Below are 13,679 nucleotides of genomic sequence, written 5' to 3' on the forward strand. Positions count from 1 at the left end.
GAAATATGGAAATGCAGTGTGACCCACTTCTCCTCGAAGGGTAGCAGCCATTTACACACACCATAGGATTCACATTATGCAAATTCAGCACATACACCACCAGATATATTTCACTGGACGATTTAATTCAAAAAGATTTTCTATTTCAATTTTCAAAAGACCCAATGCAGCCTCATTTTGGTGTCTGAAATGAGTCATTAAATGAGATATCGTTCTGTTAGAGACCGCACAAAATTTAGTCCAAGTCAATCCCACACCAGAGTGAGGGTCATGAATATGGATCATCATCGCTTCTCCAGGGAAAGAAGTCTGTTGTAGCCAGCAGGGGAATAACACCAAGCTACTATATCTGTTTATTTCACTAAAAGTGTCTAGAATGCTTCATTTTCTGTGTTAAATTGTTTTCTACTGTCAATCATACTCCTCCTCACACACATATGAGTTAGGTTGCTCACAAATCTTTGCAAAATAACACATTATTTTACCCAAATTCCTCAATTATTAGAGGATCAGTGTGCAGGATTTAGTGGCATCGAGCAGTGAGGCTGCAGATTGCAAGCAACTGAATACCCCACCGCTCACTCCTCCCTTTCCAAGCGTTTCCAAGAACTACGGTGGCCTTCAGGTAACGTAAAAACATGTAGGGTTCTCTCTAGAGCCAGTGTTTGGTTTGTCCGTTCTTGGCTACTGTAGAAACATAGCGGACTCTGTGAAGACGACCTGCTCCCTATGTAGATATGAAGGGCTCATTCTAAGCTAACGAAAACACAATGATTCTTAGTTTAATGAAAATATAGTTATTAACATTATATTCCATTTCTGCTAATAGATCCTCTGAAATCCTACAAACTGGACCTTAAAAAAAGTGTAAGTATAAACTGAGTCTACAAAAAAGGCGACGTAACCGTTTCTGGTCTAGGTGGGAATGAATAGTGGAAATACAACAGGAGGCTTTTACAGGTATTTAATGGACCATATTGCAGGATTTTTCATCATAAAAAAACTAGCCCTAACTTGGCATGAACTGTTGAGACGGCCTCTAACTTCAGCTCATGACTTTGTATATAATGGGAGGAGACCCACATGAATGTAAAGTTGGTCTGAAAAATTTGAAAGTTATTGACAAGAATGGGCGTTAATAACTTACTGGGCTATATGCCGTAGCTATAATTAAAAAAAGGGGGTTGTATGCAGATGAAAGTCCAGATGGATCTATAGAAAAAACGAGAAAGCTCGTCATTAAAATCTGAAAAGCTTTCTTGACCGTTATGCATGCACTTTTGAGACGGTCCCTAACTTCATCAATATAACATATTTAGCCTTCCCTCATTGATATACACCACAAACTACAGCCTCCAACATGATCATACAGCTGAATCAACACCTCTCTAAAAAAGTTTCAACGCAGAGTGAACATTATAACCTTCATGAAGGTGAGATTTAAAGGACTGTTGTATTAGACTGCATTAGTTTTAGCTACCTGGCGCCTGAGTGCATTTCCTCTGAAGCGGTTTAGTTTAATGTCAACAGAGAGAGAAAGGAGATCTAAACTTTCCATGTTGGGGTTTCTCACACCCAAACACACCTCCACCCACTCAGACACATTTCTCTTCACGTCTCTTTTCCTTCCTCTCCATCTCTCGTCCGCCATGAGCCACCCAGCCTGCTCTCTATCCTGACCTTTGACCCCTGCAGCTGAAGAGACAGGCGTGAGCCGGGGAAACTGATCCGCCGTACGTGTCAGCAAGTGCGAGGAGCTTCTCTGCGTCGGCTACACAACAAATACCGCAGAGTGACCTCTTGACATCCTGGACACATACACACATACAGTCACACACACATTTTAGTCCTCTCAACAGGCCGGGGTTTGATCTGTAGGATTACTCGGCGTGTTTTGCCTCACAGCTGGATGGTTTTCACATTGAATCCATCCTCATCACAGCAGCCCGTCCAGCACCCCAACTGCGATGGAGTGTCCATTTAAACTCACCCCCACAAAATGATTAATGGGGGTGCGATGGAGTAAAGGTCGAAACTCTAACTCTAACAGTTAGCCAGGAAAGTAAATGCTTTTTTGTGAGAATGAAATACTGGCTTGAATGTAGAAAACCTTAAAAAAACACTATCAACAAAATAGGAACAGAGTGGAATAACACTACAGATGTGGCACTACACAAAAGTATATCTCAAGTTTTTTAGTCTATTAAAAAAATCACCTCTTCAGGACCATCTTAAAGGATTTCTTTGTTGTGGAAAAATACGATTTTAACTTAAAGGGACCGTTTGTAAGAATCAGAAATTGGTTGTAACAGCGACACCTCTAGATGACGCCAAATCCTACACACTGTACCTTTAAGGAACAACAACCCAAAAGCATGATCTTTAGTGTTCAGTTTTTCACAGACAAGGTCAAAGCCTTGACTTAGACAGCGAAAAGTCCCTGCAGGGGGACCCTTTAGATGGATTGTTTGCAGTGTGCCTTAAGCCAAAACATTGACTGATACGCTCCATCTGATGAGGTCAGAAAATCCTTCATTCCAACGGCTAAGTCTAGAGATATTTTATTTACTGTGAGCAAATCCCACAGGAAGACAGAGCCTGATGTAGCCAGAGAGCCTGATATATATCTTATTCCTCCACTGTTGTCCAAAAACTATTAAAAACACACCTCTGAGCCTCACTGTTGCTCATGTTCCTTCACTGAGATGAACATGGGCATCGTAGTTAATCCCACATACGCCTTCCTGCTGCTGGAAATACTCACCAGCAGACCAAATGTGTATTAATCCGCCACTGAAAATAGTCCCAAATACGTACATGCACTTACAGTATTTCCTCCCGTTTGAGTGAAATTTGCTAAAAACCACAGTGCCCAGCTGTTTTAGGAAAACGACTGAGCCTTGTTAGAAATTAAACTACATACTTATGACCTGCTTTTAAAGATTTATGTCTTCAGAAGAGATGAATGTGCTTGAAGGCTGGGAGCCACAGACAGGATAGGGAGGTCAGAAAGTATTATAAAGAGACTAATGCATTGTTGGTTGTGGGATTAGTTGACAATTGGAAAAATATACTAACACCAACGTTACCCTTTACATCAGGGGTCTCTAATCTTTTTTCTTCTGAGAGCGAATTTAACAAAATGAAAGTGGCCGAGAGCTACTCATAGCACCAAGTTGTACATCAACAATAGCAGATATAATTTCTATCTTACTTTTGTGGTCCTTTAATAACGTTTCAGCCACCACGGTCACCGCCTCTATTACAATCCCGCCATAGGCACAGGGCTTTTTTGGATTTGCGCCACTAAATGAAGTTGCTGCTGTTGCTGTGTTGGCTTTCTTCATCAGTTATGCTCGATGTTACATCTTTTACTGACCGATACGCTTTCACCGCAAATGAGACACACACATTTGTCATTCACAATAATGGAAAAAAAACTCTGTTACGCATTCCTCATGAAAATAGTATATATTTTTTTGCCTTTTATTGGCATGGTATTTTCTGCGGTCATTGTCAAATCTGGTGTGCACTTGCTAGTCTGCTAACGTCACCGTGACCAAACTTGAAAGCAGCGTAACTCGGTTAAATTGACAGCTGATTTGCAAAAAAACTTTTTTTTGTCAGAAGGAGGCGATATGTGAGAGAATTTGATTGGATATAATTTGAACAGGTTTACAAAGAGACCTTGTGTTATCAAATTTATGTGCATATTCTTTGAACCTTTAGCCAGCTTCTCAGAAAACTGGTAGCAAGCGACTACTACTTGTTGGAGACCCCTGCTTTACATTATGAAGAAGAATGGAAGACATTAAAACTTGCACATATTTTTGCATTTTGCTACTTCTTTTACAGCCATATTTACCTTATTTATCTTGTAAGCCATGTCAAAGACACATTTCTATCAATTTATGGTGGACAATAAAGCTTTTCTGAGTATGAATCTGACTGTATCTGACAGATAGTTGAAGCCACATGTCCTTCAGAGGCTCACTCTATAGATGAGGTCTCATGTTCTTAAAAGGATGCAGTAAATTCATCACAAGGAGTGGATGATCATCTCAATATGTGCCCATTGTGCATCCCAGACATCTCATACAGTAGAGTGTGTGTGCTTTTGCTTTTGATTATTTACAGTGTTTCATAGCGAGATAGTAGGTGAGCGTCTCCTTCCTATCATTTTGATTCAATGCCGCAACATCTGGAGCTAATTAACATAAATTGCCTGTTTGCTTAAATAAATTCCTCAAAAGTCATAAAAAGGGTAAATGAGCTGAAAAGTGGCACAATAAATCTAGCCAGCTCGTATAACTCCCGCATCTCAAGAAATAAGTAAGTAAACAAACTTTAAAAGGACACCTTGGCTGTTTTTCTCTCATCAGCAAAAGAACCCGGTCTGCTCCTTTCAAAGAGGATTTGCATTAGATGACGGAGATTATGCTGCAGTATGGTTCGGGTTAGCCTCCTGCTGCGGTGCAGCGAATCGTGTGCTCAATATTTTATACTGCAATATCAAAGGAGCACGACACCCTCAAACTTTGCTGGAAAAATACTCTGAGTGAGAGATGACAGATGACATATTTTATCTTTAATACTTATCTACTGTGTTTAAAACACATTTTGACTTTTAATAAGGAAATGACAATGAAAAGACCACTATATCCTATACATAAATACTATATGTGCAAACATGCAAAGCATTCCTTCTCACTCAATATCTGTGTAGTCAGATTGGACGCCGACATTAACGTTAATATTGCCGTTGCTTAGCAGCGGTGTTCTCACGTCTTAACCACTTGAACGCCAAGTATATCGTGTATACGACTTCGAATTTTGTAAACACGAGCTCACGAGTTTCATTTGAAGGCACCATAATTGTCTAACCGAACAAATATTATATATCTGTATGCCTTTGTGACTTTATATTCAAAACAACAAGAGAAAGTTCCCTTCTTCTGACTGCCCGTTTAACCAAAATATAACGTCATTTATCCTCTGTTCATCGTTTTAGATCTCTCTTTTTCACTAAAAAGCCTCAGTAATGGAACCCGACTAGAAAGAGCCCTCAAATGTAAAATGGGACCTCAATATCTGGATCTGATCGAGCCAATTTCTCTAAACTCTAAAATTATTGAAAAGTCACTTTCCACTTACTGTGATAAAAGCCAGCGCGTAATCTAATTTCCTTTTAGACGTTTAGCCTTCAAAAATGAAAACCGGCCTTTGCTCCCTTTCACAGTCGAATACTGAACGTTAATGGCTTATAATTAACCTGAAAAATGATTGAGAAGAACAATAACAGGATGAGAATAGTTCTCACACATCAACAGATCCATCATCAGAAAGGGAATAAAAGGTTTCTGAAAATAAAGATTGATGGCGAGCCAGCAGAGCTGAACGACGTGATCACAGGTTCGTGCGGGTGCATCTATTTTGGACTAGTGAGATTTGTCCTAATTCAATCTGCATTGTTTAAAAGTTGGTACAAACACAGCTGCTGCGCCTTGCTCCACTGCCTGCCATCTGGAATGGATTTTTTTTTTTAGCTCAAGTGGAGAGCTACAGTACATAGATATGCTTTCTCCAAAAGAGAAAAGTGTCTTGGTCGTGTTATAAAAGAGGGAACACATCAATACCAATAAAGAACAGTTCCAGCAAATGCACTTCATTTAACATCTTGCCAGAGCAGAGAGAGCATCCATCATTACTTGAATGAAAGGACTCTGGGCTCCTGCACAATGTGCACCGTGGCCTCGTTCCAGCTCTCTCCTACTTTACCTTCAGTGGGGACGCTGGTGGGAGGGTGGGAGGTGGAGGGAGCGTCTCTGCCTGCAGTGGCCTCTTTGCTCCTGGATGTTGTCTTGGGGACGATCGCGGTGGTGAAGGGGTAGAGATACGTGGTGTCGATGATGTCACACATCTTGTCCTTGGTCTGAAAGATGAGAAATGTTGTCATGAGTGTGTACAAAAAGAAATAAATTATGTGTGTGTGTGGGGACATAAGAGGGATCTCCCTGCAGTAAAGGGCATCCATCATCAAGGCAGAACACACACCATTAGCAAGCAAGACACTTAAAACATGTAATACTCATAACATTAAATCTCATATGAAAGGTTGACGTATAGTCTGTTTGTTTTACTGATGAGAGGAAAAAAACGAGAGCATGTTAACTCCGCCTAAATGCATTCATTTGATCTTATTTATAAAGTATTTAACATGTGTTCATGCTTTCAATAACACATGTGTAAAATAAAGTTGTGATTTATCAAACATATCTCTTCGAAATGGCTGGTTTACCTTTTCAAGATAATATAAAGTTATGTGAAAATGGCAGTAAAAATGATCAGAAACGTTAATTTACGCACAAATCTGCACTTTTCACGATTTATAGATAAGGCCTGTTGTGAATTGGGTTGCAATGGTTTGTAATTTTTAAAAAGTGGGTCCCCAGAAAAACAGTTTAGGAAACACTGAAACATAAAGCATTATCAGACAGATTCAAGTAAGGTCTGATAGTTATGTTTTTGGCTTGATTGCTCACCTCATCTGGGCAGCTGTTATCCACCCAGTCCTGCCGATGGCGGTCGAAGCCACTGGAGCATCTGACGAGAGAGGAAACAACTGTCAGTCAAATATTTAGTCAAATAAAAGAGGTTTAGTAATGCACTTTCATAAAGTTGAGGGACTTGTGTGAGACCGATTAAAAAAGGATAATCAAAAACAAAGTAGTAAAGGCCTGCGAACGTTACCTTATTACAAACCATGAACTGTACGCGACCCAAATAATTCATAGCGCAGTTAAAATGAATTACCCGAAATCTCAAGTACCGCACTAATTTTCCTCTTGACCTGCTGTTTTCTGTTCAGATCATGGTAACTACGGTTGGTAAAGTCATAAAGTTCCGGGTATCCAGCAAAAGTCACCACAATGACAAAAAACGCTAATGAAGTCGGGCGCTTTTCCACTCCGAGTTGAATTTTTTTCAACTCGAGGTGCTCAGCAACGCAAAAGCAGCGCACAACATGCTTCACTCTCATTGAAAAAAATGACCAAAAGCCGCCCCAGGCTGCTAAAACGCACTCTGTCTTCCCCTTCTCCCCTTCCGTAATGTGGTGATGTCACCAAGTAACACATTTGCATAACACCTGCCTAGTTTGGCATGCCCATAAAAGAAAAAGTGGAGCTGGAGCAGAGTCCGAAGAGTTTGGTTCGGTTGACCAATCACAACAGAGTGACCAATCAGAGCAGACTGGGCTTTCAACAGAGGGTGAAAAGAGGTGTTGCAGCACAGCCGGTATGAGAAAATTAAAGCGTTTTTTGAACATTAAAGTATGTAAACATGTTCTAATAGAAACCCCAAATGCACCTGAAAATAAGCATAATAGGTCCTCTTTAAACACTTGGCCACAAGGAATCACCTAAAGTCAGCTTTCTGTTAAAATATTTACGTCTCAAGCTCCTCCAGAGCCACAGAAGACATTACACAACCGTTTTCACAGTCCAAGTGTATATTTCATGTATTGTGTATGTTCCTGTGTGGAATATATACAGGCTGTAAAAATAAATCTCTATCTATCGTACTGCATGTGTAAAAAAAAAAACTGTCCTTTAACAAATTTGTAGTGTAATTTCACGCTCATGGGAGTCACAGACATTATTGATAAATTTATATAATAACACTTAAGGGGTTTCTATACTCTGAACCAAGCTGAGAAGAAAATCACATCCCACTCTTCGCCTCCCCCTGAGCTCTAGATTCAAAGAGGGAGCGGCTTTTTTTTCTACAGTATGAAGACGTGGGATCTACGAGGGGGAAGTTCAATGGGTCATGGGGCCTTGGGATAAGGGTGCTGCTGAGTAATAACCTCAGACGGCAGACAGGAATCGAGGCGGCGGCGGCGGCGGCGGCGGCTAATCCTCCATGCTGTAAACGGATCAAAATTATAAATCGCCCACTGGTGAACTCGCCATCATTCCGTCTAGGCCCACAAACCGTATCCTGTCTGGAAGGAGGAGTTAGTATGCAAAGCGGTAAACCCACTCACACTGCGCTCCGTCAAATAAACTGAAGTTGAAAAGCTTTCTGCAAATTATTTGTCACTGCAGGTGGGAGATGTACAGAAAAATGCACCCAAATGAAAACAACCTATGACCGACTCACAATGCAGAAACGCAGCAATGGTATCAGTGCTTTGTGCTGCGGGGACAATATGAGTCCAGTAGAGCCTTAGACATCCCCAGCAGGCCCCATTTCTGTAGTGAACATATTGTTATGGTAATAGCTTTATGTGAAGGAGTCCATTTTCATCTTTCTACCTCTCTAATCATCCCATTCCTTTTATTTCCTCCCCCAAAAATTCTGCCTCATCTGTTCAATCAGGCGAGACAGATTCCTTCGCTTAATCCCTCACTTTTCCCCGACTGCTTTCTCCCCCCCGAGAGGGAAGCAAAATGAGACACAATATTACCGAGCAGGTCTAACCTGTCCCTGTGGGGAGCTTGTGTTTTGTTTCTTCTCAATGGCATCCATCTCAGCCAGTTGCCATCTAGCGCAGTGAGCCACGGTGCTTTTAATTAGAAATGGGCTGAGGTGCTTCATTTGAATATAAATGAACTCATGAGGGAGAATATTTCTCTTCAGGTTTCCAACAATCGCAGCAGGATGGATAGATTGTCTTATTGGCTTTCATTCCCACTTCTTTAGAAGCCATCTCAAATTCATGGAAGACATTGAGCTATTACTTGCAATTCATTTCTCAATTTCTCAAAGATTTTCCTGAAATCAAACCCTGTTTTTGATGCTATTTATGGCTTACGTGTATTTCCATTCTGTAATTGCCTCTCTTTACAGTAGTTAGTGGTGGAGTCTGCCATCATATGCACAGGAAAACTATGCATATATCACATTTACATATGACTCACTGTTTATTGTTTACTCTCTTACAGCTGTACCAGAGCTGAATTATGTTATAGGTGATGCTGCTTCACATTAAAAGCATTCAATTGGCAAAACACAAGGTGACTTTTATTGTGAAGCAGTCAAAAAATAAGACAGCAATTATTTTCTTGCATTTTTCATCAGCTAATCATTTTTGCAAGGGAGTAATGGAAGAAGAAAGAGCAGCCACAGCGCAATGTTTGATTACAAACTTGACTGTGTCCTGCTGCTGTGTATAAAATTACTTGAAATCAGATCTCAGCTGCAATTATTATTGACTGACTCTCGTATTAAAACAATATGTTTGTTTGGCTGCACTGTAAACACACCCACCAGTTGCTGTTCTGCTGTATTTATGACAAAGTAGCTGCTCAACAGATGTTTGCTGTTGTATTAAACTGCATTTTCTGTTAACACCAAGAAACACGGATGTCACCAAATCAACCAAATCTCCCTCTTATCAAGACATTTTATCCTGGAATTGAGTCCTTAACATTTTATTTTCTCATTAAACAAGAAACAAATCCACCAATGTGGTGGGTATATTTCTTACTGCGCTGCAAAATAAGGTTTTTAGGACCTAATTATACGACAATTGAGGTTTTGCAGAATAATAAACTGAACAAACAGTATGTACTAATATGCTGCTCACACATGAATGCATCAGTGATGATAATCTTAGAATATATATGAGATTATTAAGTGGACCATTCTGCATATTGAGTACTTTCACTTTTGTTACTTGAACTACATTTTACTGACAATACTATTCTTTTACTAAAAGGTGCATTGTGTAGGAGCCAGTGTTTGGTTTGTCCGTTCTGGGCTACTGTAGAAACATGGCGGCCGGCCCATGAAGAGCACCCACTCCCTATGTAGATGTAATCAGCTCATTTTAAGGTTACGAAAACACAATGATTCTTATTTTTAGGTGATTATACACTAAAGAAAACATGCTTATTAATATTATATTCCATTTCTGCTAATAGATCCCAAAAAATGTGACACACTGTTAGCAAGTAAAAGACTTTGAATGCAGGACTTTTACAAGCAACAGGTTATTTTTCATTCTTGAATTACTCGATTTACTTAAGTAAACTAACGTCTTCCATCCCTGACTGTTTAGCAGTGCAACAGCAGCTCCTAAAAGAATGATGAGCTTGTGATGACGCCATTTCTCAACATAAAAGTACGCAATAACAATATCCCGGGAGACTAAGACATATTAAAACTCAATATTTGTCTCCTAAACAGCCATTAATTTTCTACGAGCTGCATTTGAGATGCTCGCCAGCTGTTTTCTTTAGGTAAACAAATCCCTTCAGTTCCTGTAAACACATCAATGTTCGGCTACACGGGCACTTACGGCCCGCTGTGGGTCCGCAGGGACGTCTGTCATGCTTTATAAACCTACTTCAGAACCGGCTGCAAACAACAAACTGATTTAGTTCAGAAGTTAGCATGAGAGAGGCGCTGTGCTCTCACCTTCCCGGCGCTTCACTGTGAGAGAAGTTCATTAAGATTGTTCTCTTAAAATGTCAGCGCCTTTCATTAACCCCGGAGGCAACGAGGCCGCCACTGTTTTTAATTAGCGCGTGTTTAAAGCATGTTTGCCTTTTTCAAAGGAAGTGGCTGAAGGACACAAAGGGCACTCAACAGTCAGATATTAACACAGTTAAAAAGGCTAATTAAAATGCAGCTTAATGAGATCACTGCTACAGGCGTACAGTATCTCTCCATATATTCATGTTGCTGCTCTGTAAATTAGTTTGTCTCTGTCAGAGGATTTAAGATGCTGAGCGGAGGGAAAGTCAAATTCAATGTAAAATCTCAAAGGACAGAAGTGCTGCATATTTCTCCAGTCAACCTCAGAATAAATGAATCCAAAATAAAAGAGTGGCAGATTAATATTTGATGCATGAGGCATTCAAAATGCAGCGGCGTACAAAAGAGAAGAGATGGCGGCCGCCCCGAGTCTGACAACAACCCCCTAAAAACATTCAAATTCAGGTGGCACATTTATCAGGACAGTAAACATCTATTGAAACTTTCTTAACTTTCTGTCTGTGGGTGAAAACACAACTCTACTATCTCTCCATAATTTATTTCTCCTCTCTGTCTCAAACTTTTTCCCATCCGACAAAACAAAACCCACCGCGGCTCACATTTCAGCTGTCAGGAAATTCTAGGGAAGGAACGCTAACACTCCTTTAGCAGCTCAAATATTTACTTTAGTTTGAAGTGCAGGCAGACAGGAAGGATGAGATATAAAGTGGAGCAGAGTTTGACAGAACAGGTGTGAGTTGAATGAATGTTAAAATGAACTGCTGTCTCGTTTCAATGGTAAAACCCACATCTCCATTCACTGCAATGCTAACAGAGATACTAACTGTAGACAGCTTTATGGAGATTCATAGTTTTTTATCTGTATTAACAAGAAATGTGTGGACTGTGTTTACTCCAGATGTTTGGTGTTTTACATTAAATTATATTTAACCATCAACAGAGCGTGAGTTTAACCTTGACCAAATTAAGGTAATCTAATATTAAAACATTTCTGTTTTAGTGCACGTCCTGGTGACGGCTCGTAGTGACTGGTAGCTGCTATAGCTGTGACTCTATTTCAGCTTGGTTCAGCTGATTTTAGACACCAGCTTCTATCATTTATATCACAGTGTGGCGGTACTGAGTTCCCCAGACTTTAGTTGTTCAGTCAGAAGACTGAAAAACAGTTCTCATCCACATAATAATATAAAATAAAATGCCTTCTTCAATAATGAACAAATGCCTCTATATTAACAAACAATTAAGGAAACTGAAATAGTGGTTTGTGTTTTTCCTTTTACCCTCCTTTAAAGTTTTCCCAAATAAAATACACTAAAAGAAATGGGTATAAAGGGTTTCATTGAAAATCAACAAATGAATAGAATACAAAAATACAGCCTGCAGGCATTAGGCTATTGTAAGGCAAGCCAGCTGTTGCACAAATAGCACCTAATCGTCCCAGTGCAGGTAACCTAATTGGTTGGCACTTAACTTGTTTCCCCAACTAGGAGTCAACACTCTCAACAAACAAAACACAAAGATCACAGAATCCCAAAACAGACCAGAGTTTCTGGTAAAGCTGATAACACATGTTGCATTGAGTGAAGGAGAGATCAGAATGACACTGGGGGTGCAGTTTCCCTCCTCTTTTAAGCCCTACAGAAAGGGCGTCGTTACACCCTGATTGGCCAAGAGGGGAATGCACCAAGCTGCTCTCAACTATCATTTAAGAGCCAGTCCCCACACCCTGCGCAACAGGTGAACTGAATAACCCTCTAATCACTCAGCAACTCAACCAAAAAAACACCAGGGAAAAGGGAAACAACAGCAAGCACCAGAGAATTGGCAGCTGCCACAACAGGATTATTACTAAAAAAAGAAAAACTCTTGCTACCAGCCGTGCTAGTTCAGTGTTAAACTGTTGTGAATTTTCTAGATCTTGTATCATGTTTTTGGGAAACATTACTGATCCAAATGTAAATGTAGAAATATTAATAAACAAATATGAACTGCTGGATTAACCAAAAATGCCACGAGTTATTTTCCAAGTTGTACTTCGCTACGAAGTAATGCAGACACAAAGAGATTTGAGAGAATTGTGATCACAAATGCATATAGCTGAATAGAAATGTTGGATGGATTTAATTTCTTTTAAAGTAAAGTATTTGTTTACATAAAGAAATCAGAATTTACCAAACATCATAAAGGACTAATAACAAATTAAAGCGGACCAAATAGAAAAATGTAATTTGCTGAGGGGCGTGTACGAAGGAACAAATCTATTTTTTTTGTCTTGAAAGCTGCCACTTCTATGCAGGGAATCGCGGACTTTGAAATATTATTGTTGACGTTTTTTTCACTTTGATTCGCCACTGATCTACTTCTGCAGAAGTCCAAATCAGTCCTCCTCTCCCACTCATTTTGTAGTTTGTCGTTTACCTGTGTCCATCTCAACAAATGGCTGCACAGGATTACTGACCAATGATTACTGCATTCACAACCGCCCAGACGAACCGCACCACAGGTTGAACAACGGAGTTTGATTAAAACAGAGTAAACGTTGGCTTGTGTAAGAGTTAATGGGTGTGAGATTTAGAGCTGAAACAATTAGTTGATTCATTGATCGACAGGAAAACTATTGGCGCTAGATTGAATCGTTAGTTGTAGCCCAAGTGAGAATGTGTTGGGAGGAAAGGAGTAAAATAATTTACAGGTGAGTCCTTTGAGAGTAAAAGTGTTAAATGAATCCAACCTGTTGAGCCGATGGCACCAGCTGCAGTTGAAGTTGATCTGTGAGGAGATGCACGTGCTACAGCTGGTGAACTGGAGACAGGCTGCAGAGGAGAAAGATCAAAACAGGTCAGATCTCAATTTACACAATCAATAGCTTAATTGACATACAGCCCTGGAAAAGGTCTCCACGCCACATAACGACGAGGAATCCATCGAATAACGCTCGTCCAGAAGCTGTTGCAATAACTCCTTCTTACTGGGTAAAGGCATCATTTCCACGGCTGTGGAATTGGTGATCTTCGTCTTCGTCAGCTCCACGCGGTGGTACTCGTAGATTGTCCTCCGCCTCACGTCTACATTATGGAGAAAGAGGAGACAGAGTGAGGGCGCGAACAAACCATCACAAATCTCCCACACAGAGATAAAAAACTGGGACAAGTGGCCCCTGAAGAAAGAGGAAA

General features: G+C 40.2%; 1 protein-coding gene and 1 long non-coding RNA gene across 3 annotated transcripts in view; one reads left to right on the forward strand and one right to left on the reverse strand.

The window, feature by feature from the left end:
• Nucleotides 1-13,679, reverse strand: part of LOC119480423 (plexin domain-containing protein 2-like) — a 111,599-nt gene that overhangs the window by 9,246 nt on the left and 88,674 nt on the right. For both annotated transcript variants that reach the window (XM_037756612.1, XM_037756611.1), the window contains exons 8-11: nucleotides 13,476-13,571; nucleotides 13,238-13,319; nucleotides 6,543-6,603; nucleotides 5,779-5,932 (exon numbers count right to left, since the gene is read on the reverse strand). In XM_037756612.1, the coding sequence (XP_037612540.1) occupies nucleotides 5,779-5,932; nucleotides 6,543-6,603; nucleotides 13,238-13,319; nucleotides 13,476-13,571 (393 nt within the window). The remainder of the gene's footprint in view (nucleotides 1-5,778; nucleotides 5,933-6,542; nucleotides 6,604-13,237; nucleotides 13,320-13,475; nucleotides 13,572-13,679) is intronic.
• Nucleotides 628-11,561, forward strand: LOC119480425. Its single transcript, XR_005204924.1, has 3 exons — nucleotides 628-661; nucleotides 7,175-7,179; nucleotides 9,841-11,561. It is a non-coding gene; the product is annotated as an uncharacterized LOC119480425 (long non-coding RNA).

This window comes from Sebastes umbrosus, chromosome 21, assembly GCF_015220745.1.
Source record: "Sebastes umbrosus isolate fSebUmb1 chromosome 21, fSebUmb1.pri, whole genome shotgun sequence".
Taxonomy (NCBI): domain Eukaryota; kingdom Metazoa; phylum Chordata; class Actinopteri; order Perciformes; family Sebastidae; genus Sebastes; species Sebastes umbrosus.